General features: G+C 35.9%; 1 protein-coding gene across 4 annotated transcripts in view; it reads right to left on the reverse strand.

The window, feature by feature from the left end:
- Nucleotides 1–18,836: 18,836 nt before the first annotated feature.
- LOC142338715 (uncharacterized) overlaps nucleotides 18,837–27,019 on the reverse strand; it is a 65,276-nt gene continuing 57,093 nt past the window's right edge. For all 4 annotated transcript variants that reach the window (XM_075388595.1, XM_075388596.1, XM_075388594.1 and 1 more), the window contains 3 exons: nucleotides 25,786–25,973; nucleotides 19,761–20,137; nucleotides 18,837–19,115 (listed from right to left, as the gene is read on the reverse strand). In XM_075388595.1, the coding sequence (XP_075244710.1) occupies nucleotides 18,948–19,115; nucleotides 19,761–20,137; nucleotides 25,786–25,973 (733 nt within the window). In that variant the 3' untranslated portion in view covers nucleotides 18,837–18,947. The remainder of the gene's footprint in view (nucleotides 19,116–19,760; nucleotides 20,138–25,785; nucleotides 25,974–27,019) is intronic.

A 27,019-nucleotide genomic window follows, 5' to 3' on the forward strand; every position in this document is an offset into this window, starting at 1 on the left:
AACCCTTTCCCCTGTTGTTCAGTTCAATTAACAACTAACATCGGATTGAATGGCGGGTCAGTACAATTTCAACAAGTAAAGAGCCACATATGTTGCAAAAACCAAGAACTTCGATGGGTCAGACTATTAGTTAAGCTACAGTCAATATCAGTATGACTCTTTTACGAAGATTTCAATACAGAGACATATGTAATTTTGGATTTTGGATAGTTGGAAATGATAATAGACACAACACACAAAACCACGGTTACTTCATTCGAATTTGAGCACCCCAAAAAGAGAACTCTCCCTCTAGCTTAACTACATGGACAGCACACAGTGTGTTGGCGCCACTGCAAATGAGCTACAAAAGCCATCAGACAGCAAAAAATAACCTTTGAAACTGAAAAATCTTGAAATTTGGCAAAACTCAAAAATGGTCAAAACTGAAAAATTTTACATGTTGGGACCGAAAATTTGTCCACCCCCCGTTTTTGGGAAGGCAAAACCCCAAGCAACCCGAGGTTATGGCAGACGGTAAGGGTTACCTCTAAGCTACTCATTGACCCAACGAACGCTATCGCATCAGACCCACAAGGGTGTCTATTAGCACTTATATTGTGCAAATTTGGCATTTTACGATATTTTGTTATTTGTATTTAATTTTCTTAAGTTGTTTGTTTTATGATACTTTAGATGATCATTAAAGGTGAAATACCGTACATTCGAGGCGTTTAGAGCCACGTAATAACCATCCGTGCTTATGTCAACAAAAGCAAATATTGCAGTAATTTGACATTTACTATGTAAACAATTACCTAAATCATTTTCTTGATTAACCAATCAGAAACAGGTAATGGTTTTGTTATAAATGATAAATATTTGATTATTTACTTTAGCCCAATTGTTTGATTAGTGAAACCGTTTTGTATTTAGAACCATTAGAAACTTTTACAAAGAGCAGTTGGCTCTCAGATAGACTAAAATTTGATTCTTTAACAACTTTAGTCTTTTTGTTAAGTTTTGCCAGATCTCAAGATCTTGCCAGTTCTAAGTTAGTTGAGCTGACTTGACGAGAAGTTTGCAACAATACTAGCTGCTGGCTGAAGCCTTACAAACTTCAGCACGAGATTGAACATAGATTATCACTAAGGATTTTTTTTAACTTCAATCAACAAAATTAAAGTTACAGTCCTTTAAAAACGTCCGAGCGACTAATTATTTCTGCGAGATTGTTAGTCAATCGAACCCAGTGAAGAACCAGGCTGGCGTAAAACTCGAGAACTAGGCTGTGATATATCGGTTCCGCTGAGACTCTTGACAGCCGCAACATTTGGTCCGCCGACCCGGACAACAACAACAGCAGTTACACGAACAGCAACGAATCCTCGATTCAACCTGGTGGACCAAAACACAATCAGCAACGATGGCCAGCAAAAGTCACAACAGACACTAGAAGACAGCTGATTGGAAGGCGAGTGGTCAACTCAAGACGTTAGAGAAAGAGCAAGGTGACCTACTCAAGTCCTTCTCCAGACACCTCAACGAGCTAAAAGGCTACCTGACACAAAAAAAACAATGACGGCCGAAGGTGCTTATCGATGTTTCTTCGAGACGTACGACAACTTGGAAGACAACCGACAACAGCAAAGGTTACTATTAAAACCAAAGTATTTTGAAAGCTTTGACAATGACACCAAGCGTATGTTAGAAGAAAAGAGTAAAGTTTTGCGATGGGTAGTTGACAGAGTACCAGATCTCCGAGACATTGAAGATTGTCGCGCAGTAGTTGTTGACTACCGGAAAGACACATTGCGATGGTACAATTTATTGGAAGATTCTGTTCTAATGGAGAACGAACTGTTAGAGCTAGAAAAGAAATTGGAAGCAGAAATTTTAAGCGAATCCGAAAAAAAGATAATGTGTGGTCAGGAGGAACGATTATAAGAAAAGCTAGATGAAATTTTCCCAGAATGTCTTCAATTATTGAAGACAGAAGCTTGTCACTATGGGTTTACGAATTTCAGTAATGCTAGGAGTCACTATCAAGACTTGATCAAACAGTACAGGCTCAGCAAGGATTGTGGAAACCAAACATCGTTAGTGACAACTACATCGACTGGTGACAAAGACACAAACGATGAAACTGTAATTGATACAGGAAATGGAGAAATAGAAAACGTTGAGGAGAACGCCGAGGTCTCTTCCAAGCATTCTGCTACACATGGAAGCAGAAAAAAACCCAGTATCGCCAACTCGCGATCGTCGAGAAGGCGAGAGATCGAATAAATGGAGCTCGAAAACCTAAGAGCAAAGAAAGAAACAGAGCAACGACTGCGAGAGCACCAGTTGGAGTTAGAGCAGGAGCGTGAAGAAATAGAACTTCGTCGCCAGCAAGAAGAGTTACGTTTACAACAGCAACAACAGCAGCAACAAGAACAAAGGTTACGTCTAAAGATGCAACAGCAAGAAGATGAACTGCGTCTTCGACAGCATGAGCGAGCACTTGAAAACAAAAGAAAGAAATCAAAGGAAGAAGAAGAAAAAAGACGTATGAAACTTGAGCTGACCAAAGGAAGCTCAAGAGCATCTGGATCAGTGGCAGATGAGATAGAAAGTGTTGGATCAAAACGAAATCACGAAAGAACAGCAGGGTGGGCAGAATCAGTGGCTCAACAGTCTGTCCATAGACGGCCACTATCTCCAAATGTCTCTATCGACCCTCCAGCGAATGTCACCAAGGACAGAACTGACAAACGTTTCAGCACCTAGCCGAAAACTACCCCACTGTTCCAACCGGGCCAAAGACTTTTCTCAACGCAACTGACAGAACCGAGCATTCTCAAGAAACCAGAAGTCCGTAAATCAATTAGAGTAATGAACCCACCAGCACCGCCGTTGACAAGGACGACGTTTCAGCAGCAGGGAACGTCAGCAGTTGAAACTAGAAACAGGAGTCAGAGTCCCATTAACAACTTTCGAAACAGGTCTGCCGAGAGCAGGAACAGAAGCACATTGAATCACACCACTCCCCAAGTCATTTACCAACCAGTACGAAGCAGTGGTGCCAGTGGCTTGCCAAAACTAAAACTGACTGAGTTTTCAGGAGACCCTCTGGAGTGGCCAGAGTGGTCAGGTCTCTTTGATATTGTTTTTCATCAAAAGCCAATCAGCGATACAGAAAAGATGCAAAACTTCAAGACCAGTCTCACGGGTCAAGCAAAAGCAGCAATATCGGGAACGGGATTCTGCTCGCAATCATACTATCATGCTTTGGATATACTCTGTGAGAAGTATGGCACATCAAATGTCATAGTCAACGCTCAATTCAAGAAAATACATACTCATCCTCCAATTCGACACGACAATTTCTTGAGCATCGTCAGATTTGCAAATGTGGTTACAAATGTAGTGAACACCTTGACTCAAATGGGATACACATCAGACCTAGAAGCAGAAGCAGGGCTAAGTTCAACAACGAGAAAACTTTCTCCGCTACTGAGAGAACAGTGGTTGCAGTACACGCAAGATCGTCGACTACTGAGAGGCAACCTGATTGTTTTCAAAGAGTGGCTTGCCTCCAAAGCTGTAATTCATGAGAACTTGTTAGCACAGACGAACTCGTCGTTTGACAGAAACAAATTTCGAAGCCGTGATAAACCGAAGACGAGTACCTTTGCCTCAAACGCTGAAGAGCCAAGCAAATCCAAGAATTTTGAATGTCCCTTCAAAGACGGACAACATCATTTTTGGACCTGTGAAAAGTTTAAATTACTGAAAGTAAATGAAGGACGAGAGCATGTCCAGAAGTTACGACTGTGTATCAATTGTTTGAAACCAGGCCACATGTCGAAGGACTGCAAAAGCAGGACATGTAGTGTACCCAGCTGTGGAAGGCGACACAACAGGCTTTTGCACAACGACCTACCGAAGAAGGATACTACAAAGAATGTCTCAGATGCTACAACGGCAGTAGCAACTAACATCACCCAAGGAGGACTCCCAGTGTTACGAATCAAGCTGACGAACAGAGACTTAAGCCTAAATGTACTAGCAATGTGTGATTCGGGATACTCAATCTCATTTGTAGACAAATCATTGGTGTCAAAACTCCAACTCCAAGGCCGAAAAGCATCTCTATCAGTAGCAGGGATCCATGGATCACAGGATGTAAAGAATGAAATAGTGCCGATAGCTGTGTCAGCACATGAGAAGCTTCGACCATTGACAACAGTGCGATTGTATGTGCACGAGAAACTGAAGTTGGGTGACCAGATTGTGGAGCTGCAAGAGTTGAATGACCGCTACCCACATTTGAGGAATTTGCCAGATCAGAGCTACAATCTAAACGATGTTCAAGTGATTCTTGGACAAGATTGTTACGACATTCATCACCCTTTTGAATTCAAGAAGTCAGAAGACAAAGTTGCATCATTGGCAGTGAAATAAATGATTGACTGGGCCTTAAGTGGTCCGCTACCAGTGAAGCAGGCAGCAACTCTTGCCACAACAGCAACATCAATTGCAGATGATAAACTAGCAAACCAGTTGAGTAAGTGGTGGGATATCGAGTCCTACGCTTCAAACTGCGATGTCACCGGACATTCAAAGGAAGAGCAACGAGCAATCAAGACGTTGGAGCAAACAACGCAATTCAACGGTGAAAGATACGAAGTAGGACTCCTGTGCAATGGCGCAACTCAAGTCTCTAGAACGTTGCCTGCAGAAAAACGAAACCTTAAAGAAGCGCTACCAAGAAACCATTGACACGGATGTCAACGCTGGATACGTTCGGAAAGTAGTTCATTCTGAACTGAATGAAACCAAAGACAAACTGCAATGGTATTTACCACAACATCCTGTCTTAAACCCGCATAAACCGAAAAAAGTCACAAGAGTATGCAACGCAGCAGCAAAATATCAAGGTGTTAGCCCTGAACGACAAACTTCTACCTGGACCAGACCTGCTGCAGAGTTTGATCGGAATCATATTTCGCTTCCGAGAACACCAAATAGCTTTATCAGCCGACATAGAAGCAATGTTTCTTCAGGTAGCTGTCCCAAACGATGACAGCCGATGTTTACAATTCTTATGGAGAGAAGATCCAGAGCAAAAAATAGAAGTCTATGAGTATACACGACACGTTTTTGGGGCAAAAAGCTCGCCGACATGCGCAAATTACGCTTTGCATCAAGTGGCGAAAGATAATGCAGTCAACAACGAAATTGTTGTCAGAACGGTTCAGCGAAACTTTTACATGGACAACTTCCTCAAGTCAGTCAGAACCCCGCAAGAAGCGATTGACATCTAACAGAAAATCAGAGACATCCTCATCAAAAATGGATTCAATTTGACGAAATGGATAACAAGTGACGATGAAGTCAAGTCACTGATCCCAGAGACAGACAGATCAAACGAAAGTTGTGAAAACTTTCGAAGCAGAACCACATTCATCTTCAATCCTAGGACTTAACTGGAATGTGGACACAGACAGTCTCATTATCTGTCGTGGAACTGAGCAAGAAGTTCCAGCAAAAATAACTCAGAGAAGGGTCCTATCCTTTGTCTCAGCAGTGTTTGACCCACTTGGGATATGTTCACCCTTCACGATTAGAATGCCGTTCCTACTCAAAATCATTTGGGCAGCAATGGCACAAGTGAGTGACAAAGAGTTGTCAGCAGAACACTGAAAACTGTTCAGTGATTGGTGCTCTGAGTTGAGAGAAATATGTACGATGTTGATAAATCGACTTTTTTTGAAAACGGTTGCACAAACCTGAGACTTCACATCTTTACAGATGCATCAGAGGAAGCAATGTGCATTGTGGCATATCTGCAAGATGAAGCAACGCTAAAACTGACATATGCAATAGGGAAATGCCGTGTGGCACCCATCAGACATATGGCAATACCAAAGTTAGAACTTCAAGCCGCAATCTACGGAGTTCGGCTCAGAAAGCAGATACTCAATGAACATGATGTCAAAACTGACAAAATCTTTCATTGGACCGACTCATCAACAATGCTACAGTGGCTACAGGCAGCGCACAAGAAACAACAAGTATTCGTTGCGAACAGAGCAGCGGAAATACTGGAAAACTCATCGATGGATCAATGGAGACACGTCAAAGGTGTCAAAAACACTGCCGACATCGGAACCCGAGGAATGTCCATCGAAGGACTCAAGGAATCCGTATGGCTAAAAGGCCCGGCATGGCTCCAGGCAGATGAAGAAAAATGGCCAAAGCCGTGGTGCCAAGATAACGAACTCGAACTTGAGCAAGTTACGAGCACTGTAGCAACAGAAACTAAACTAGACCAATTATTTGACTGGAGATGATAGAGTTCCTTCAACCGAATTAGAAACTTCATCACTGCCTACTGCATGAGGTTCAGGACAAAGCCGAAGGGTACCCTCAAAGCAGAAGAAGTTCATCAAGCAGAGCAAATACTGTTTCGATTTGTTCAAAACGAAAGCTTACCGAATGTTTCGAAGTCTATAGCAAACAGCAAACAAATCTCCAAAACATTAAACATTGCCAAATTGTCACTCTCATAGAAGAAGAGGGAACAATTAAAGTAAAAGGCCGACTGAAGCATTCAAACCTTGATTACAATGCAAAACATCCAATATTGTTAACAGCAAAACATCCAGTTGTACAACTTCTGTTGGAGAAAGCACATCGAGACAACCTACATGAGGGCAAAGAATACGTAAGAAACATGCTTCAACAAGAATACTGGATCACCGGACTGAGAAATGCATTAAGAAAAATCAAGTCAAGACGTATCAAATGCAGACACAGGAACGCCAATCCAATTCACCCACCGATGGCAGACCTACCCCGAGAACGACTTGATGAACATGTGTTCCCATTCACTCATACCGGAGTCGACTACTTCGGACCCTTCGAAGTCAAGTTCCTACGACGTACCCTGAAGAGATGGTGCTGCCTCTTCACTTGCCTGACAACGAGAGCAGTACACATCGAAGTCGCACAGTCATTGGACACCGAGTCATTTCTAGCTGCAGTGACAAGATTCATTGCAAGACGTGGCTACCCAAGCACCATCATCAGTGACAACGGAACAAATTTTGTTGGAGCAGCCAATGAGTTGAAATCATTTATGAACGAGTGGGACAAAGCAAAGATTGAGAGTGACTTAGCACAGAAAAAGATTGTTTGGAAATTCAATCCTCCCGGAGCTCCTCACTTTGGTGGAATCTGGGAAAGACTGGTTCAAAGTTTCGAGAAGTTCATGATTGCAATCTTGGAAAACAGAAGTTTCACCGACGAGGTTGTCAGCACAACAATGTGTCTTGTAGAGCAGACTCTCAACGCAAGACCCCTGACAGCAATAAGTGACGACCCTGAAGATTTGACAGCACTCACACCTAATCATTTCTTGCTAGGACGAGAGAACGCGAGTGCACCATTAATGCCATCCAGTGAACGCTACCATGAAGTGAGAAAGTCTTTCAAAACGGCTCAAGCATATGCCGAGATGATCTGAAAAAGATGGACTCGTGAATATCTTCCACAATGGAACCCGAGATCGAAGTGATCAAAAGAACATGTGCGAATCCTGGAAAAAGGCGAGTTAGTTTGGCTAGTAGATGACTCTGTGAAACGCTGTGAATAAAAATTGGGACGGATCATTGAGATCTTCACTGGCAACGACGGAGTTGTGAGATCAGTGAGAGTCAAAATAGCACATGGAGAGCTAAACCGGCCAGTCGTGTAGTTAGCGCCAGTATTTTACGATGGTGTTTCCGAGATCGAAAACAGGGCCGGCGATGTTGGTGCCACTGCAAATGAGCTACAAAAGCCATCAGACAGCAAGAAATAACCTTTGAAACTGAAAAAACTTGAAATTTGTCAAAACCCAAAAATGGTCAAAACTGAAAAATTATGCAAATTGGGACCGAAAATTTGTCCAACCCCCGATTTTGGGAAGGCAAAACCCGAGCAACCCGAAGTTATGGCAGACGGTTAGGATTACCTCTAAAGTACTCATCGACCCAACGAACGCTATTGCATCAGACCCACAAGTGTGTCTATTAGCACTTATATGGTGCAAAATTGGCATTTTTCTATATTTTGTTACTTATTATTAATTTTCTTCAGTTGTTTATTTTATGACACTTTAGATGATCATTAAAAGCGAAATACCGTACATTCGAGGCATTTAGAGCCACGTAATAACCATCCGTGCTTATGTCAACAAAAGCAAATATTGCAGTAATTTGACATTTACTATGAAAACAATTACCTAAATCATTTTCTTGATTAACCAATCAGAAACAGGTAATGATTTTGTTATAAATGATAAATATTTGATTATTTACTCTAGCCCAATTGTTTGATTAGTGAAACCGTTTTGTATTTAGAACCATTAGAAACTTTTACAAAGAGCAGTTGGCTCTCAGATAGACTAAAATTTGATTCTTTAACAACTTCAATCTTTTTGTTAAGTTTTGCCAGAAATTAAGATCTTGCGAGTTCTAAGTTAGTTGAGCTCACTTGACGAGAAGTTTGCAACAATACTAGCTGCTGGCTGAAGCCTGACAAACTTCAGCACGAGATTGAACATAGATTATCACTAAGGATTTTCTTAACTTCAATCAACACAATTAAAGTTACAGTCCTTTAAATACGTCCGAGCGACTAATTATTTCTGCGAGATTGTTAGTCAATCGAACCCAGTGAAGAACCAGGCCGGCGTAAAACTCAAGAACCATGCTGTGATATATCGGTTCCGCTGAGATTCTTGAGCAGCCGCAACACAGTGACCACAGCTGGCGTCATGATTGGCTTTGGTTCACTTCGAAGCTCAAAACCACCGACAATTCTTTCTATGTACACATTATCAATCGTGGATTTTCATATGCCAACTTTCCCTGACTTTCGATGCCAAATTTTTGCTTCAATATCAAAATTGAGTTTCACCTTGCCACTTTTTACTTTGATAATGAATATGGGTAAAAACCACAACCTTGAAAACTAATTCTTAACATCCGTACAACTTTATTCAAGCTAACCCAAAACAAACTCGTGAAAATTAATTGTTGTTCTCATAACAAAACATTGCCGACAGATTGTAAAAAGCTGTTGTTGACGCGCTGGACGCATATCGGCACTGAAACATTGAAAGAAAAAAGAAGAGAAAAAAATTGACAAATATCCTTCTCAGTTTCAAAAATTGTTCTTATTCAGTGTTCAGATCCAGTTAGATTCTAAACCTGTAATTATTTCAGTTTCTAAACTGAAGGGTTTTAAGCCTAATACTAAAATCAGATAGCAATCGCTCTAATGAACTTTGATATCCTAATTCTCAATGATGGGGCTTTATCGGTTTATCACATTTCTTCTGATTTTGCACTTTTTTCCTTGATTGTTAGTCAGTCAGTTGAAAGAGTCAGAAAGGTAAATCAGAAGTTAAACCTGGAAGTTCTGACTTATGTAAAGCAAAAAAACGAGCAAAAGTTAAAGCGATTTAAAAAAACATAGCAGGACAGGTCCTGACAAATAATTCAAAGAATTTTCACTGACTAAACAAAAAACGAGACCCTGAACGGATTGTTAATGAATTATTATGAGGAAAAACCATTTCTATAAAATCAGATAAAAAAGTTTAAAGAAGAAACAGTATATCCATGTCAAAATGCCACATTGGGACAAGAATACACTAGCGAGAAATTAAAATTTAGAATACAATAGCGAAATTTTGTTCAAACACCTTTTTCTAAATCTACTTTAGAAATAGTGCAAAAAAAAATTCACGCCGCAAAACCCCTCTCTCTTTTGCTCCACTTCTTGTTTCGGTGTGAATTAAATCACTGCTCCAATTTGACTTCAAGAATCCTGAAGATGTGTGAATAGATCTTGAAAAAGCATAGCCGGAAGAATTCCGGAAACAACTCGGAGTCAAAATCCACTTAATCGCCATCCAACTACTCATCAGACAAAACGTGACTCCATTAATTTATGATTATCTTGAATCAAAACCATAAAAGAAAAAATTGAAAGAAGAAAGTCAGATCTGTTAAAATATGATACAAAAATCTGATCAAATTTTGTCACAAATTCAGATCACGAAATAATTATCTCTGTCAAAATTGCTTCATCAAAATATCTAGAATCTACTAAAACAAGTTTTGTGAATTTTTCTTATAAAAATGACGCAAAATTATTGAAAAATGATGCTCCTACAAAAAACTTGCACTAAAAAAACAGGAAAACCTTAATAAATTTTTTAATCTTACTATATCAGATAATTCCAAAGAAAAACTCCTTTCAGCCAATATAGTGTCCAGATGCTCGCATCTCGACAGTCTAGTCATAGTTGGCTGAGAAGCTTGTCTAAAAAACTGAAAAAAAGTTGGACGTTAAACTTCCAAAAAATAAGAAAGATTGTTCCATTTTTTGCCATTTTTATCACATTTCTCAACAAAAAAGGCTTCAAGTTCACAAAACTGTAACCATTTGTTATCTAAAAACTGCTCAAATAACAGTTGTCTTTACAAAAACTATTTGAGGCAGTAGTACAAAACTATCGTTAAATAATCGCAAAAAATAGCCCAAATATCAGCAAAATACATGAAAACCCTGCGAATTAGTGTAGCTTAATTAGCTTAAAACCTGCGACTTAGCTTAAAATTTTATATGAATTAAATGAAATTTATATGAAACGTTTAGAACACTACCAAGACTAGACAAAAATAAAACAAAGTCAAAACCAAACCCTTGAAACCAAAAAAACTAAAAAAACTGTTTTAAAATGCCGCAAGTGAGCAAAAGTTTTCGCTCGCTTACAGATTTTTTTTTCACACCTCATTTTCTGACTCTCTCTAGAAAACAGCGATATGATTAAAAAAGCTCTCTTTTTGCTCCACTCTTCATATTTTCAGCAACATAATAACTCCAAATTTTTCGACGTGTTTCCTATCCTGCTTCAAAATTCACTTCAATAAAACTGATTGAAAAAACATAGCAGGACAAGTCCTGAAGTACAAGGCTCTTAAAACAACTTGCACTAAAAAACAGAAAAAATTTAATAAATTTTTTAAAATTGAAATAGCATATAAATCCAAAGAAGGTAAATCAGAAGTTAAACCTGGAAGTTCTGACTTATGTAAAGCAAAAAAATGAGCAAAAGTTAAAGCGATTTAAAAAAACATAGCAGGACAAGTCCTGACAAATAATTCAAAGAATTTTCACTGACTAAACAAAAAACGAGACCCTGAACGGATTGTTAATGAATTATTATGAGGAAAAACCATTTCTATAAAATCAGATAAAAAAGTTTTAAGAAGAAACAGTATATTCAGGTCAAAATGCCGCATTTGGACAAGAATACATTAGCGAGAAATTAAAATTTAGAATACAATAGCGAAATTTTGTTCAAACACCTTTTTCTAAACCTACTTTAGAAATAGTGCAAAAAAAATTCACGCCGCAAAACCCCTCTCTCTTTTGCTCCACTTCTTGTTTCGGTGTGAATTAAATCACTGCTCCAATTTGACTTCAAGAATCTTGAAGATGTGTGATTAGATCTCGAAAAAGCATAGCCGGAAGAATTCCGGAAACAACTCGGAGTCAAAATCCACTTAATCGCCATCCAACTACTCATCAGACAAAACGTGTCTCCATTAATTTATGATTATCTTGAATCAAAACCATAAAAGAAAAAAATTGAAACAAGAAAGTCAGATCTGTTAAAATATGATACAAAAATCTGATCAAATTTTGTCACAAATTCAGATCACGAAATAATTATCTCTGTCAAAATTGCTTCATCAAAATATCTAGAATCCACTAAAACAAGTTTTGTGATTTTTCAAAAAATACTTGACGCAAAATTATTGAAAAATGATGCTCCTACAAACAACTTGCACTAAAAAACAGGAAAACCTTAATAAATTTTTTAATCTTACAATATCAGATAAATCCAAAGAAAAACTCCTTTCAGCCAATTTAGTATCCAGATGCTCGCATCTCGACAGTCTAGTCATAGTTGGCTGAGAAGCTTGTGAAAAAAACTGAAAAAAAGTTGAACGTTAAGCTTCCAAAAAATAAGAAAGATTGTTCCATTTTTTGCCATTTTTATCACATTTCTCAACAAAAAAGGCTTCAAATTCACAAAACTGTAATCACTTGTAATCTAAAAATTGCTCAAATAACAGTTGTCTTTGCAGAAACCATTTGAGGCAGTAGTACAAAACTATCGTTAAATAATCGCAAAAATTATCCCAAATATCAGCAAAATACATGAAAACCCTGAGAATTAGCGTAGCTTAATTAGCTTAAAACCTGCGAATTAGCTTCAAATTTTATATGAATTAAATGAAATTTATATGAAACGTTTAGAACACTACCAAGACTAACCAAAAATAAAACAAAGTCATAACCAAACCCTTGAAACCAAAAAACTAAAAAAACTGTTTTAAAATGTCGCAAGTGAGCAAAAGTTTTCGCTCGCTTACAGATTTTTTTTCACATCTCATTTTCTGACTCTCTCTAGAAAACAGCGATATGAATAAAAAAGCTCACTTTTTGCTCCACTCTTCATATTTTCAGCAGCATAATCACTCCAAATATTTCGACGTGTTTCCTATCCTGCTTCAAAATTCACTTCAATAAAACTGATTGAAAAAACATAGCAGGACAAGTCCTGAAGTACAAGGCTCTTAAAACAACTTGCACTAAAAAACAAAAAAAAACTTAATAAATTTTTTAAAATTGAAATAGCATATAAACCCGAAGAAAAACTCTTTTCAGCCAATGTAGTATCAAGATGCTCGCAAACAACTTGTCTAAAAAACAGAGAAAATGTAAAACTTCAAAAAATTTAGAAAGCTGGTTCTTTTTTGGCCATTTTTGTCCCATTTCTCAACAAAAAAGCTTCAAATCAGCAAAACTGTAACCACTTGGTATCTAAAAATTGCTCAAGTAACAGGTGTCTTTTCAATAACCATTTGAGGCAGTAAAACAAAACTATCGTTAAAAATCAAAAAAATTAGTCCCAATGTCGGCAAAAAACGTGAAGACCCTCGGAATTAGCACAAAATTCATAAGGATTTTTAGAAATGTTTAAAACACTACCAGAACCAGCCAAAAAAATTATAACCAAACCATTCATCCAAAAAAAGAAAAGAACCTGTTTTAAAATGCCGCAAGTGAACAAAAAAACTTCGCTCGCTTACAGATTTTTTTCTCACCTCAACTTCTCACTCTCTAGAAACCAGCGATATGAACAAAAAACCACTCTATTTTTGCTCCAGTCTTCATTTTTTCAGCAACAAAAAGACTCTGAATTTTTTCACGTGTTTCCTTTAATGCTTAGAGAAAAAATTTACAAATATCCTCTTAAGTTTCAAAAATTGTTCTAATCCAGTGTTCAGATCCAGTTAGATTCTAAACCTATACTTATTTCAGTTTCTTAACTGAAGGGCATTAAGCTTAATACTAAAATCAGCTAGCAATCGCTCTAATGAACATTGATATCCTAATTCTCAATGATGGGGCTTTATCGATTTATCACTTTTCTTCTGATTTTGGTCTTTTGACCTTAATTCTTAATCAGTCACTTGAAAGAGTCAGAAAGGTAAATCAGAATTCAAACCTTGAAGTTCTGACTTATGTAAAACGAAAAAAATGATCAAAAGGTAAAGCGAATTAAAAAACATAGCAGAACAAGTCCTGACAAACAATTCAAAGAATTTTCACTGACTAAATAAAAAACGAGACCCTGAACGGATTATGAATGAATTATTATGAAGAAAACCATTTCTAAAAAATCAGATAAAAAAGTTTAAAGAAGAAACAGTATATCCATGTCAAAATGCCGCGTTTGGACAAGAATACACTAGCGAGAAATTAAAATTTAGTTCAAACGAAAAACTAGGCCTAGAATGAACTATGAATTGATTGAAAAAGCCATTTAGAAAACATTCGCATCGCAAAAACTGAAAAAAACAGTAAAAATCAAAGTGAAATTGCCGCATGTTATGAAAAAACTACCAGCGAGAGAGCAAATTTTTGTTCAAACACCTTTTTCTAAATCTACTTTAGAAATAGTGCAAAAAATTGCACGCCTCAAAACCCCTCGCTCTTTTGATCCACTTCTTATTTCGGTGTGAACTAAATCACTACTCCAATTTGACTTCAAGAATCCTCAAAATGTGTGAATAGATCTTGAAAACGCATAGCCGGAAGAATTCCGGAAACAACTCGGAGTCAAAATCCACTTAATCGCCATCCAATTACTCATCAGACAAAACGTACCTCCATTAATTTATGATTATCTTGAATCAAAACCATAAAACAAAAAATTGAAACAAGAAATTCAGATCTGTTAAAATAAGATACAAAAGTCTTATCAAATTTTGTCACCAATTCAGATCACGAAATAAATATCTCTGTCAAAATTACTTTATCAAAATATCTAGAATCTACTAAAACAAGTTTTGTGAATTTTTTTTTATAAAAATGACGCAAAATTACTGAAAAATAATGCTACTTCAAACAACTTGCACTAAAAAACAGGAAAACCTTAATTAATTTGTTAATATTACAATATCAGATAAATCCAAAGAAGAACTCCTTTCAGCCAATATAGTATCCAGATGCTCGCAACTCGACAGGCTGGTCATAGTGGCTGAGAAACTTGTCTAAAAAACTGAAAAAAAATTTAAACGTTAAACTTCCAAAAAATAAGAATGATTGTTCCATTTTTTGCCATTTTTATCATATTTCTCAACAATAAAGGCTTCAAATTCACAAAACTGTAATCACTTGTAATCTAAAAATTGCTCAAATAACAGTTGTCCTTGCAGAAACCATTTGAGGCAGTAGTACAAAACTATCGTTAAATAATCGCAAAAATTATCCCAAATATCAGCAAAATACATGAAAATCCTGCGAATTAGCGTAAGCTTACTTAGCATTAAACCTGCGAATTACATTAAAATATATATGATATAAATGAAATTTATATGAAACGTTTAAAACACTACCAAGACGAGCCAAAAATGAAACAAAATCATAACCAAACCCTTGAAACCAAAAAAAACTAAAAAAACTGTTTTAAAATGTCGCAAGTGAGCAAAAGTTTTCGCTCGCTTACAGATTTTTTTTTCACATCTCATTTTCTGACTCTCTCTAGAAAACAGCGATATGAATAAAAAAGCTCACTTTTTGCTCCGCTCTTCATTTTTTCAGCAACATAATCACTCCAAATTTTTCTACCTGTTTCCTATCCTGCTTCAAAAGTCACTTCAATAAAACTGATTGAAAAAACATAGCAGGACAAGTCCTGAAGTACAAGGCTCTTAAAACAACTTGCACTAAATAACAGAAAAAAACTTAATACATTTTTTTAAATTAAAATACCATATAAATCCAAAGAAAAACTCTTTTCAGCCAATGCAGTATCAAGATGCTCGCAAACAACTTGTCTAAAAAACAGAAAAGAAGTAAAACTTCAAAAAATTAAGAAAGATTGTTCTTTTTTTGCCATTTTTGTCCCATTTCTCAACAAAAAAAGCTTCAAATCAGCAAAACTGTAACCACTTGGTATCTAAAAATTGCTCAAGTAACAGGTGTCTTTACAATAACCATTTGAGGCAGTAAAACAAAACTATCGTTAAAAATCAAAAAAATTAGTCCAAATATCAGCAAAAAAACATGAAAACCCAGCGAATTAGCATAAAATTCATATGTATTTTCAGAAATGTTTAAAACACTAACATAACCAGCCAAAAAAATTATAACCAAACCCTTCATCCAAAAAAAAAAATGAAAAAAACCTGTTTTAAAATGCCGCAAGTGAACAATAAAATTTCGCTCGCTTACAGATTTTTTTTCACACCTCAACTTCTAATTCTCTAGAAACCAGCGATATGAACAAAAAACCACTCTATTTTTGCTCCAGTCTTCATTTTTTCAGCAACAAAAACACTCCAAATTTTTTTAGTGTTTCCTTTACTGCTTCAAAATTCACTCAAACAAAATTGATTGAAAAAAAAAAACATAGCAGGACAAGTCTCGAAGTACAATTTAAAAAAAATTCATTGACAGAGTGAAAAACTAGACCTATAATGTACTATATGGAATGGGAAGCTCATTTGAAAAAGTTAAGATATAAAAGTTAAAGAAGATTAAAAAAATAAACTGAAAATCAATGCCGCATGTGAACAAAAAAACACCGGCAAGAAACTGAAGTTTAGTTTAAACGAAAAACTAGATCGAAAATGAACTAAAAATAGATTGAAAAACCATTTATTGAAAACTCCGATCCAAAAGTTGATAAAAACAGTATTAATACTCGGCAGATTGCCGGAAAAAAGCCGCCATTGATTCCAATAAGCATGATTGGAATTGAAAGAATAGATATTGAAAAAAGATTTTTGAACAAAAACATTTTTTAAGTCCGACTTATGTTGATGGCATTTGGTAGTTGAACATACTTCTGTTTCTTAGAGATAGGCTACAGCGGCTACTATAAATTCCATTATGCATTAGAGAGAGGTAACTAATACTTATAGGAACGACGTTCAAATAGCGGGCATCTCAAATTGGTCTTTATGGGTTTATCCCGTTTCTATTTCTGACTTCTACTTTTATACTGACTGACTCTGTTCATTTTTAATTGCTTTGCTAATAATTTTTAGCAGAATGAGAGAAGAGAGAAGCTAGCCTAGAGAAGTCTAAAAGATTTCTCGAAAAATGTTGAAAAAGCTGCAAAATGAGGTAGAGCAAAACATTTTTGTGTTCGACGAAGTAAAAAAACATTGCAGGACAAGTAGTGACGTACAATTCAAAGAATTTTTATTGACTAGACAAACATTTAGACCTAGAACGGACTTTGATTGAATTGGGAAAACCATTTCTGAAAAAAATCAGGTAAAAATAAAAAAAAACAAAAAATCAAGGTCAAACTGCCGCATGTAAAAAAAACCACTAGCGAGAAATAGAAATCTGGGTCAAACAAAAAATAGGCCAAAATGAACTGCTAATGGATTGAGAAAAGCAACTGATGTTCAATATCACTTTTAGCAGAATGAGAGAAGAGAGAAACTAGACTAGAGAAGTCAAAAAGATTTCCCGCAAAATGTTGAAAAAGCGGCAAAATGAGGTAAAGCGAAACATTTTTTTGTTCGACAAAGTTAAAAAAAGGGGCGCTATAATAACCGACTGAGAAATTGAGGGCGGCTATTAAAAACCGAAGTGAAATCGCCGCGTTTGAACAAAAAAACCACTAGCGAGAAAGCGAATTTTTGTTCAAACACCATTTTTTCACTCTACTTTAAAATTAGAGTTTAAAAATTTCACGCAGCAAATCTACTCGCTTTTTCGCTCCATTTCCTGTTTCGGCGTGACCAAAATCACTACTCCAACTGGACTTCAAAAATCATGAAAATGTGTGAACAGATCTTAAAAAAACATAGCCGGAAGAATTCCAGAAGCGACTCGAAGTGAAAATCCATTTGAACGCCATGCAACTACTCATCAAACAAATTGAGCCTTCACTAATTTATGATTATCTTGCAACAAAGTCATGAAACAAAAAAGTAAAAACAAAAAAAATCAAATCTGTTCAAATATTATAAAAAATGTGATCAGATTTTGTTATAAGTTGAGATCCCGACAAAACGATATCTGCCAAAATAACTTCATCAAAACATCTAGTACTTAAAAAAACCACTTACGTGAATTTTGAAAAAGAATACTTCAGGCTAAAAAAAAGCTCTGAAAAACAACTTTTACTGAAAAACTGGAAAAAATTACTAAATTTTTTAATATTTCAAAAAACATAAAAATCCAAGGAAAAATTCACTTCAGCCAATAGGGTATCCAGATATGCAAGTCATAATAGGCAAAGAAACGTAGCTAAAAACAGAAAAAATACGAAAAACTGCAAAAAATTAAGAAAATTATTTCCAATTTTCACCATTTTTTTGTCATATTTCTCAACAAAAAAATGATTCTTACCCACAAAACTGCAACCAATTGTTATCATAAATTTTCTCAAGTAGAAGGGCTTCCTTCAATACCCATTTGAGGCAGTAAAACAAAATCATCATAAAAAAACTGCAAAAATTAGCCCGAAAATCAGCAAAGTACAATGAAAACCTCCGAATTATCATGAAACCTATGAATTTCCAGAAACCTTCAAACTACTACTGAAACCAGCCTAAAATTAAAACAGAATCATAACCAAACCTCTTAACCAAAATAAATGAAAACTGCTTTAAAATGCCGCACGTGAACAAAAAAATTTTGCTCGCTTAGAGAAATTTTTTCACACATCAATTTCTCGCACTCTTAAAAACAGCGGTATGAACAAAAACCACTCTCTTTTCGTTCCGCTCTTCACTTTGTTCATCACCAAAATCACTCCAAATTCTTTCACGCGTTTCATTTCCCGCTTCAAAAATCACTCCAATAAAATTGATTAAGAAAAGGACTTCTCTAATACTCCTCTTAGTCGTAAAAAAAGACAGCGCCCCAATACAATTCAAATTCTTTGAATTGTAAAAAACCACGAGAAGGTCAATAATAGCCCCAGCTATCGCTGTGCGGCTATCAAAAAAATAGAGCTCCTAAATATTAGCCGTTTGAGATGCTGACGGCTGCTATCAATCAAACTTTAGAAAACATGACAATTTTTGGCGCTTGCTCAAATCGTAAACATCCATTACTTCCAGGCCCGATCTCATTTGAAGAACAAACCCTGTGCGCTTAAGGATCATCTGGTCAGAGGTCTTAGTGTTCTGGAACCTCAAACTAAGAATTTTGTAAAAATTACTAAAACTAGGGTCCATTTTGAAGTTGAATTTCTCCCTTCGTTTTCTCCCTTTATTTCGCAAATGGCAATTCAGCGGGTACAGCTTACAAGGTTTCAAACAATGCATAGATTGCATCATTTTGTCTTCATTTTTTCTCTCCAGATTACTTTTCAATCAAATGATTCCCTCTTTTTGTGCGTGGGCGGTGGCCCTCTGCAGCAAAATATAGTTGGATTCCTTGATTTTGTCCAGTTTCAATTGCAACAACTGTCTCGTCAACTCACTCGCGTCAACTGATTTGTTTTGCATTAAACCATAACGTCCTCTAGGACCATGTGCGTGCTAAACAAACTTCAAAATCTCATTATTGCCAGTTTTTTTTCTAGTCGTCGTCCGTGGCCACCCTGGTTAAAACCTCGACTTATGAAAAGTAAACGTACTTTAAAAATCTAAAACTGAGGGAGGGGGAGGGGGGCAGGGCTGGGCAAAATATGAGGATGGTCTATTTTCCAAGTCGGGGCCTAAAATTGGGCACTATATCATGGGCTGCAAAGGGGTTCAGCTTTGACAGTTTCAATGACCTAGAAGCTCCTGGTTGCAGTAATTTCTGGACAATCGTCACTTCGATGTCTGCTCTGAGGGAAAAACTTTGAAAATGGTCAAATTAGAGAGCAATGATTGAAAGGGGTTCTGATTACAGAGAAAAAAAACTGGCGGAGTGTATCTCAGGCTGGATCATGGGCAATTTTGGACTGGACGGGTATTTCCATAAGCAAAAACGGCCTGGACTGGTATTTTTATAAGTCATGGTCAACGAGGACTTCAACCTTGAACATTCTCCTCTCACGTGTATATAGTTTTCACAAAACCTAATATAAATTCGATTAACATTATCCGTAAAATTAAAATTCACCGCAACGTTAAAACTATTTTCAAACACGTACAAAGACAAGTCTAGAGCTCTAAAGGGATTAAATTATTACTAACTTGTGGTCTGACAATTAAATCTTTCCCGTCACTTTTGACTAGACCCGATTCTTTCAAATCAGCTCTCTTGATCAGTTTGGTTTGTGTATCAACTGAAGTTGCTCTGTTCAACATTACCGGGGTTCCAATTGAGTGACGTCTCATCACTTTTTTATCACCTCGATTGTTCATATCTGGTTGTTTATCTTGTTTACTCTGGGCGTTCTCCTCGTTGTTAGTTTTGTTTATGAGTGATTGCTGATCGGCGCTGTTTAGGTTGATAAATCGACCTTCTCTGGGGGATAACTTAGCTGATCTTGAAGTCGAATTAAAAGTAGATGATGATTTATCTCCACTATCGTTGTTATTGATTTTGTCTTTGCCAATCATCACTCGATCTGCTCAAAAAGTTTCGGTCAAAATAAAAACCAATTTTCTCAATTTTGACGTGGACAAATAATAATAACCACTTCCATCCAAACATTTTTGTTAAAATGAAGTTTTATGCGATTTCGCGATTACCATAAGTTCAAGTTTTTTAGAAGATATTTTGCAAGGAATTCATCAATTAGTGCTGCAAATATCTTTGCAACATTCGAGTTTAAATTGAATCCAACAAGATTTAGAATCCAACAAAAATATGAAGTTCCAAAATAGCTTTATCATTATTTTTGCCAATATGTAAATACTGTGGGCTCTAAAAATCCAACTACCGACAACGAAAAATGAAAGCAACAACAAGTATGGCCATGTTTTTCACAGTTTTCGATTCTTCACTTTGATACTCTTGCTGGACTATAACAATTTTCTCTTTCCGGAGAACCTCGTAAAAAAATGTTCAGGTCCTGGTAGTTGATTTTTGTTTCAGTATGATAGCAACATGATTTGAAAATGATCGATTTCGGACAAAAACCTAGGGAAAATACACCTCATTTTGATTTTAAGGACTCTCATGGACGAAAATTCCTTAGGGAAAAGACTCCCACTCGACAATTAAGGAGCTGCTGATTTGCATTTGACCATTTCATGTTGGCAATGGTCGTGCCCTACGAAAGTTAAGGTGATTTACTGTGCAGGCGGCCTGGGACAACAATTGGGTGTCACTGGGATTGTAATGGGGGGATATGATCCAAGCGAAAAACCGAAAAAAACTACAAACATAAATGACTAATGTCGGGGGAATTGCTCTCAAACGACTAGCGAGCGGTTAGCTTTGTCAGTAGCTAGCCACAGGCTTGGTGAGGCTAGTTTTAGCTCGATTCGACTCTGCAACTTTTAGTCATTTAGCCTTGTTAGTAAATAAATCAAATAAAAGACGGATATTTTAAAAGTTTGCATAATATTGCAAAATTTAAAAGAAAAGCTTCCAGATTTCACAGTGAAAATGTCCAAACTATTTTTTGTCTCTGCAGCTCTGTCATGTCAAGTAACCCATCTGCAAGAATTGAAAAGTTTCCTTGGTCAGTAATGATTGTTAAACTCAGAAGAGGACAAAAATGTTCAAAAATTTTGAAAACAATAGTAAATTCTAACAATATCTTGCTAAAATTCAAGATATTGAATTCTTCAAAATCCTTTCATTGTCTCGAGAGACTATCCAGTATCCCTATATCAAACTTCAAATAGTTTCACTTGCTCATAAAGATCCATAAATTTGGAACAAGTTAAAAATTTTCCGAAAATTTGAAAAAAAAATTAAATTTTGTCAAGAAAAAGCTAATGCTGGAATAATTAAAATATTAATAACCAATCCATTATCTCTGGAGATCCTTTGACAGTGTATCATCAAACCTTGGAGGAGGTCTCTAGGACCCTGGTGCCGGAAAAAATTATTAGAAAAATCAAAAACATTTAAAAATCTTGAAAGAATCGCAAATATTTTTTTGATAATGATTTATATTAAAATCTTGGAAAACAATCCATTACATCTAAAAGCTATGCAATAACCTATAATCAAACCCTAGAGGAGGTCAAGAAAAAGCTAATGCTGGAATAATTAAAATATTAATAACCAATCCATTATCTCTGGAGATCCTTTGACAGTGTATCATCAAACCTTGGAGGAGGTCTCTAGGACCCTGGTGCCGGAAAAAATTATTAGAAAAATCAAAAACATTTAAAAATCTTGAAAGAATCGCAAATATTTTTTTGATAATGATTTATATTAAAATCTTGGAAAACAATCCATTACATCTAAAAGCTATGCAATAACCTATAATCAAACCCTAGAGGAGGTCAGTCGGCTCTTGAGGCTGGAGAAACCTAAAAAAATCTCAAAAGTTTTCAAAAAATTTGAGAAAAATGAAAGTTTTATCAATTGTGGGGGGGGGTCAACAGTTGGGGTGTCTTCAAACCCTGAGAACCGCACTTCACCCCATAAGTATAAGTCTCCAAAACCGTTTGAGTTGAAAAACTCTAAGAGCTGTTTAACCCGTTTTTGAAGACGAAAACTCAAAAGGGTCAGACGAAAAATCTGTCAAGCGAAAAAAATCGCATAAAAAACCCACAGGACTAATATAATTGCTACAAACTTCATTTGAGAGAAATTAAAAAATTGAAAATTTTCGTGTCTCTTTGTTTCAAGCCCAGTAACACCCAAATATCCTCCTGTGATTGCGTGCCTGGTTATACACTTTGCTTGACAAATTTTGTAAAATTTGTTCGATGTTCTTTTGTGAGAGGAATTGCTGTTTGATGTGTGTTGGGAAGAAAAGTTGTTATTTTCATGGTGGTAATATTGCCATTAGTCCAGTTGAGCCTCGCGATTAAAAGAAGTAAAAATTTTGAAAAAGAAAATGAAAAATTTGTTTTAAGATTTTTTTATGCGTTGATCCAAGCTTATCAGAGCTTATCCGAGTTGATCCGAGCTTATCAACTGATCCTCAGCGTTAATTATGTTTATTGCTTCAACGTTAGCAGATTATTTCAAATATTTGAACAGAATACTGCTCATCAATCATGGTTTACAAATTAGTTGAGAGAGAGAGTCTTGTGTGTTTGCTCCATTCCTCAACTCCGTTTCCATCGGTCAGTTTGCTCAAAACTTCCTTTCACCCTTTACTTGATCAAGCATGTGAAAAAATATGAAATTGATTGAGTAGGTGAGCGGCTATTGCTGTTGTTTTGGTGCAGTTTTTGTTTTTGTTGCTTTTGTTGTTGTTTCTGTGGTTGTCGTTGTTGTTGTTGTTGCTACTGTTGTTGTAATTGTTAGTGTTGGTGTTGTTGTTGATGTTGTTGTAGTTGGAAGACTCTCAACCACTAAACTGTTTTTGAAAAAAAAGCATACCATGGGTAATCACCGTAGTCACCAAAAGTAATTTCGCTTAGGTAGTTGCTTTTTCGTTTTATATTGGATGACCGATCGACCGACAAGTTTCAATGAATAGTCTCTGAAGAAGTTCACATGAAATACAGTCTGCAGATTGTAGTTTTGCTATTATAGTTTAACACAATACTTGTATGTTAAAAGAACAGACACATGAAAATAGTTTGAGATTGAGTTTGATTCATGAAAAAACTAAACCAGTGGTTGGATATTGTACATTCAATTTTGTCACCATTCGCTTCAACAGAAAAAAACCTATATCTTTACTGCTATCAGATTTAGACATAAAAAAATAGAAGCTCTTTTTGTTTAATGTGCTTTATTTAACAGATATAATTCTATTGGATAGAATTTTGAGTTGTAATTGTAAAACATGTTGATTTTTAAACAAAATAATTGTTAGTCTTTTCCAAAAATATTTTTTTAACCTTTAAGCAAGAAAAAAAAGAGACAAACAGAAACGCAAAATACATATTCAAGTGTTTAATTGACATTACCGATATTTACTAAGATTTAGCTAATGCAATGCACAAGATTCGAATTGTTTGAATTTCTTTAGAAGATCAAGATTTACGTTTTTTTGGGGTAAGACAAGAACTGACAGGCGGCTTATCAAGACTGTTTGTTGGAGAATTTTAATACATTCGGGTGCTTTGGTTCAACTTGTTGTTTTTGTTGAAGAGGTATTGCAGGTTCTAATTATATGTTTGCTGAACCTGGACGCAGAAAACTTTTGCTAAAGAGAGTGAGAATTGACGTCACGCGCGCAAACGCCGTTAGTGAGAGGAAGAAGTCATTCAGAAATTTTGACTTTTCAGCTTTGCTGTGTGAACAAATGTAAAACGAAAAAAAGCGTCAGACGACGAAACAAAAAAACATAGCAGGACGAGTCCTGACGTACAATTTAAAGAATTTTCATTGACTCAACAAACAACTAGACCTAGAACGGACAATGAATGGATTGGGAAAACCATTTAGGAAAAAATGCGATCCAAAAAATTGAAACATAGCCGGCAGATTGCCGGAATATCTACGAAAGAGTAGACCTTCGTGCCATATAATAGAGATAGAAACAGATACAGATCTAAATTGAAAAAAAATCGACGCCGCTCAAAAAGTTAGGTAAAAAAATTAGCGATAAATTAATAAAGCTTGTTAAAATTCATTCCGCAGAGGCCTCTTATTAAGGACCTTTACTGCACATATGAGTTCCTTTGACCTTAAACAAGATCAAATTAAACTTTAGTTTTAAGTTGCAAAAGTCATTTTATTGAGTGAGGTAAGTCACTTGTTATCAAAATCTAATCACGCAAAAAACTTTTGCTAAAGAGAGTGAGAAATGACGTCACGCTCGCAAACGCCGTTAGTGAGAGGAAGAAGTCATTCAGAAAATTTGACTTTTTCAGCTTTGCTGTGTGAACAAATGTAAAACGAAAAAAGAGCGTCAGACGACGAAACAAAAAAACAGCAGGACAAGTCCTGACGTACAATTCAAAGAATATTCATTGACTTAACAAACAACTAGACCTAGAACGGACGATGAATGGATTGGGAAACAATTTAGGAAAAAATGCGATCCAAAAAAATGAAAACATAGCCGGCAGATTGCCGGAATAGCTGCGAAAGAATAGACCTTCGTGCCATATAATAGAGATAGAAACAGATACAGATCTAAATTGAAAAACCATTTCTAGAAAAATCAGATGAAAAAAACAAAAAAAACGGAAAATAAATGTCACAATGCTGCTAGGGAGAACAAAAAAACCACTAGTGAGATATGTAATTTTGATTCTAACAAAAAACTAGTTCCAGAATGAGCTGTGAATGGATTGGGAAAACTATTTAGAAAAAAATCCGATCCAAAAAAATGAAAGAACAATAAAAATGAGAGTGAAATTGCCACGTGTGAACAAAAAACCACTACCGAGAAACCTAATTTTTGTTCAAACACCGTTTTCTCACTCTACTTTAAAATTAGAGCGGAAAAAAATCACGCAGCAAAACCACTCGCTTTTTCGCCCAATTTCCAGTTTCGGCGTGACCAAAATCACCACTCGAATTTGACTTCAAAAATCATGAAAATGTGTGAACAGATCTTTAAAAAAAGACAGCGCCCCAATACAATTCAAATTCTTTGAATTGTAAAAAACCAAGAGCAACGCAATATAGCTACGCTCAGCTTACAGCTTCGCAGCTATAAAAAACAGTAAAAATCAAGTGAAATTGCCGCATTTGAACAAAAAACCACTACGGAGAAAGCGAATTTTTGTTCAAACACAGTTTTCTCACTCTACTATAAATTTAGAGCGAAAAAATTTTACGCCGCAAAACCACTTGCTGTTTCGCTCCACTTCCTGTTTCGGCGTGACCAAAATCAACAATCGAATTTGACTTCAAAAATCATGTGTGTGAACAGATCTTAAAAAAAGACAGCGCCCCAATACAATTCAAATTCTTTGATTTGTAAAAAATAGGAGCGCTATAATAGCCGGCTGAGAAAATGATGGCGGCTATTAATAATTGTGATCAAAATGTTTATTTTTTAGACATCCTCACGTTGGTTAGTAAACATCATAACTAATTACAATTTCTGTAAACTACAAACACACTATGGATTCCCTTCTTCTAGACAAATGAAGGATAAATAGTTTTGTTTATGCTAAAATGTCTAATGAATAAACTATAAATAACTTAGAAAAAATTAATGAAATAATTTTGTACCTGTTTTATGTGGCAACGGAGTTTTGTTATACTTTTTTCTCTCTTCTGTCGATTTGCTTTTTAGTTTTCGAGTGGGCATCTGGCCACTGAACTTTATTGTTCGATCCGACACGCCAGAACTGGTGGCACCTCTGTTGGGCAGGCTTTTTGTGACCTGAGTTAACTGGACGTTCGCTTCGGGCTGAGCTCTATGTAAAACAATCAAACATATGAATACTTCATTTGGTTAAAAAATATATGCTGAATCATAAAGTTAGCTCCCATTTGCTTTTGTCGCAATAACTTCCGAGCTTTTTGAAGGCGTCCTATTGTAACGTATGTCTTATCGTTTATAAAGTACTCTGCGTCTGGAAATGGTCTTTTAGAGATCCGACTTTGAGTAAAAAAATAAGGAATCATTAAAATCCACCTCAATTCTATTTCATTTTTGTACACATGTTTAAACGCTTTAGAGAAGTTTTCAGCCATTTTACTCACTTTTGGTTCTATTTTGTTTCTGACCCCGGCTCATTAGACATATAACTTTTTCGCCACCGCTCGGCTCACGTGATATTTTTTACACTGTAACATTCTGTGTAAGAACACATAAATTGTAATTGGTGTAACTGTTTTAGTTCATGTTTTGAAGTTCATACTTTAATCGCACAAAATTGTTTTAACAGAAGTTATTTCTAAAAATCTGTGTATATTTGACAGTTTTCTAAGGTCACCAACAAGAAATTTACTGCTAGAGACAAGTCAGTTTTCAACGTGCTGATATCCTTACCCTTTGTAGTCAAAAAATATTCATAGAATTGAAATTCAATTTTTTGAGTCTTAAAAACTGTTTAACAGTGATCGTTATAAATAATTAATGATAATTTTCTAAATCAGCGAGTTGCATCAAAAGAATCCTGATTATATGTGGTTTAAAAAACTTTTTTTCTGTAAAAATATCGTAGTACCCCGATTACAAAATGCCAGTTTGATACATTAGTGTACAGAGCATCTTTTTGTATCCGTTCTTTTGGATGTCTTTTTGTTTATGTACGCTTTTGTGTTGTTCTTCCTGAACAATTGAACTGCTTTTTGAAATAAAAAAGAGAAACTAATTCTTATCGGTTGTCGATTTGATAATGCAAACACAGCACGTTTCGATCTCATTATTATAGGTGTTCACTTCGCATTAACTTCTGAAAACACTTATCTAGAGTTGATTTCAATTCCTTTTTTCTTTGACATAACTTTTCTATAT

The sequence above is a fragment of the Convolutriloba macropyga genome, chromosome 4, assembly GCF_964194025.1.
Source record: "Convolutriloba macropyga chromosome 4, txConMacr16.3, whole genome shotgun sequence".
Classification (NCBI taxonomy): domain Eukaryota; kingdom Metazoa; phylum Xenacoelomorpha; order Acoela; family Convolutidae; genus Convolutriloba; species Convolutriloba macropyga.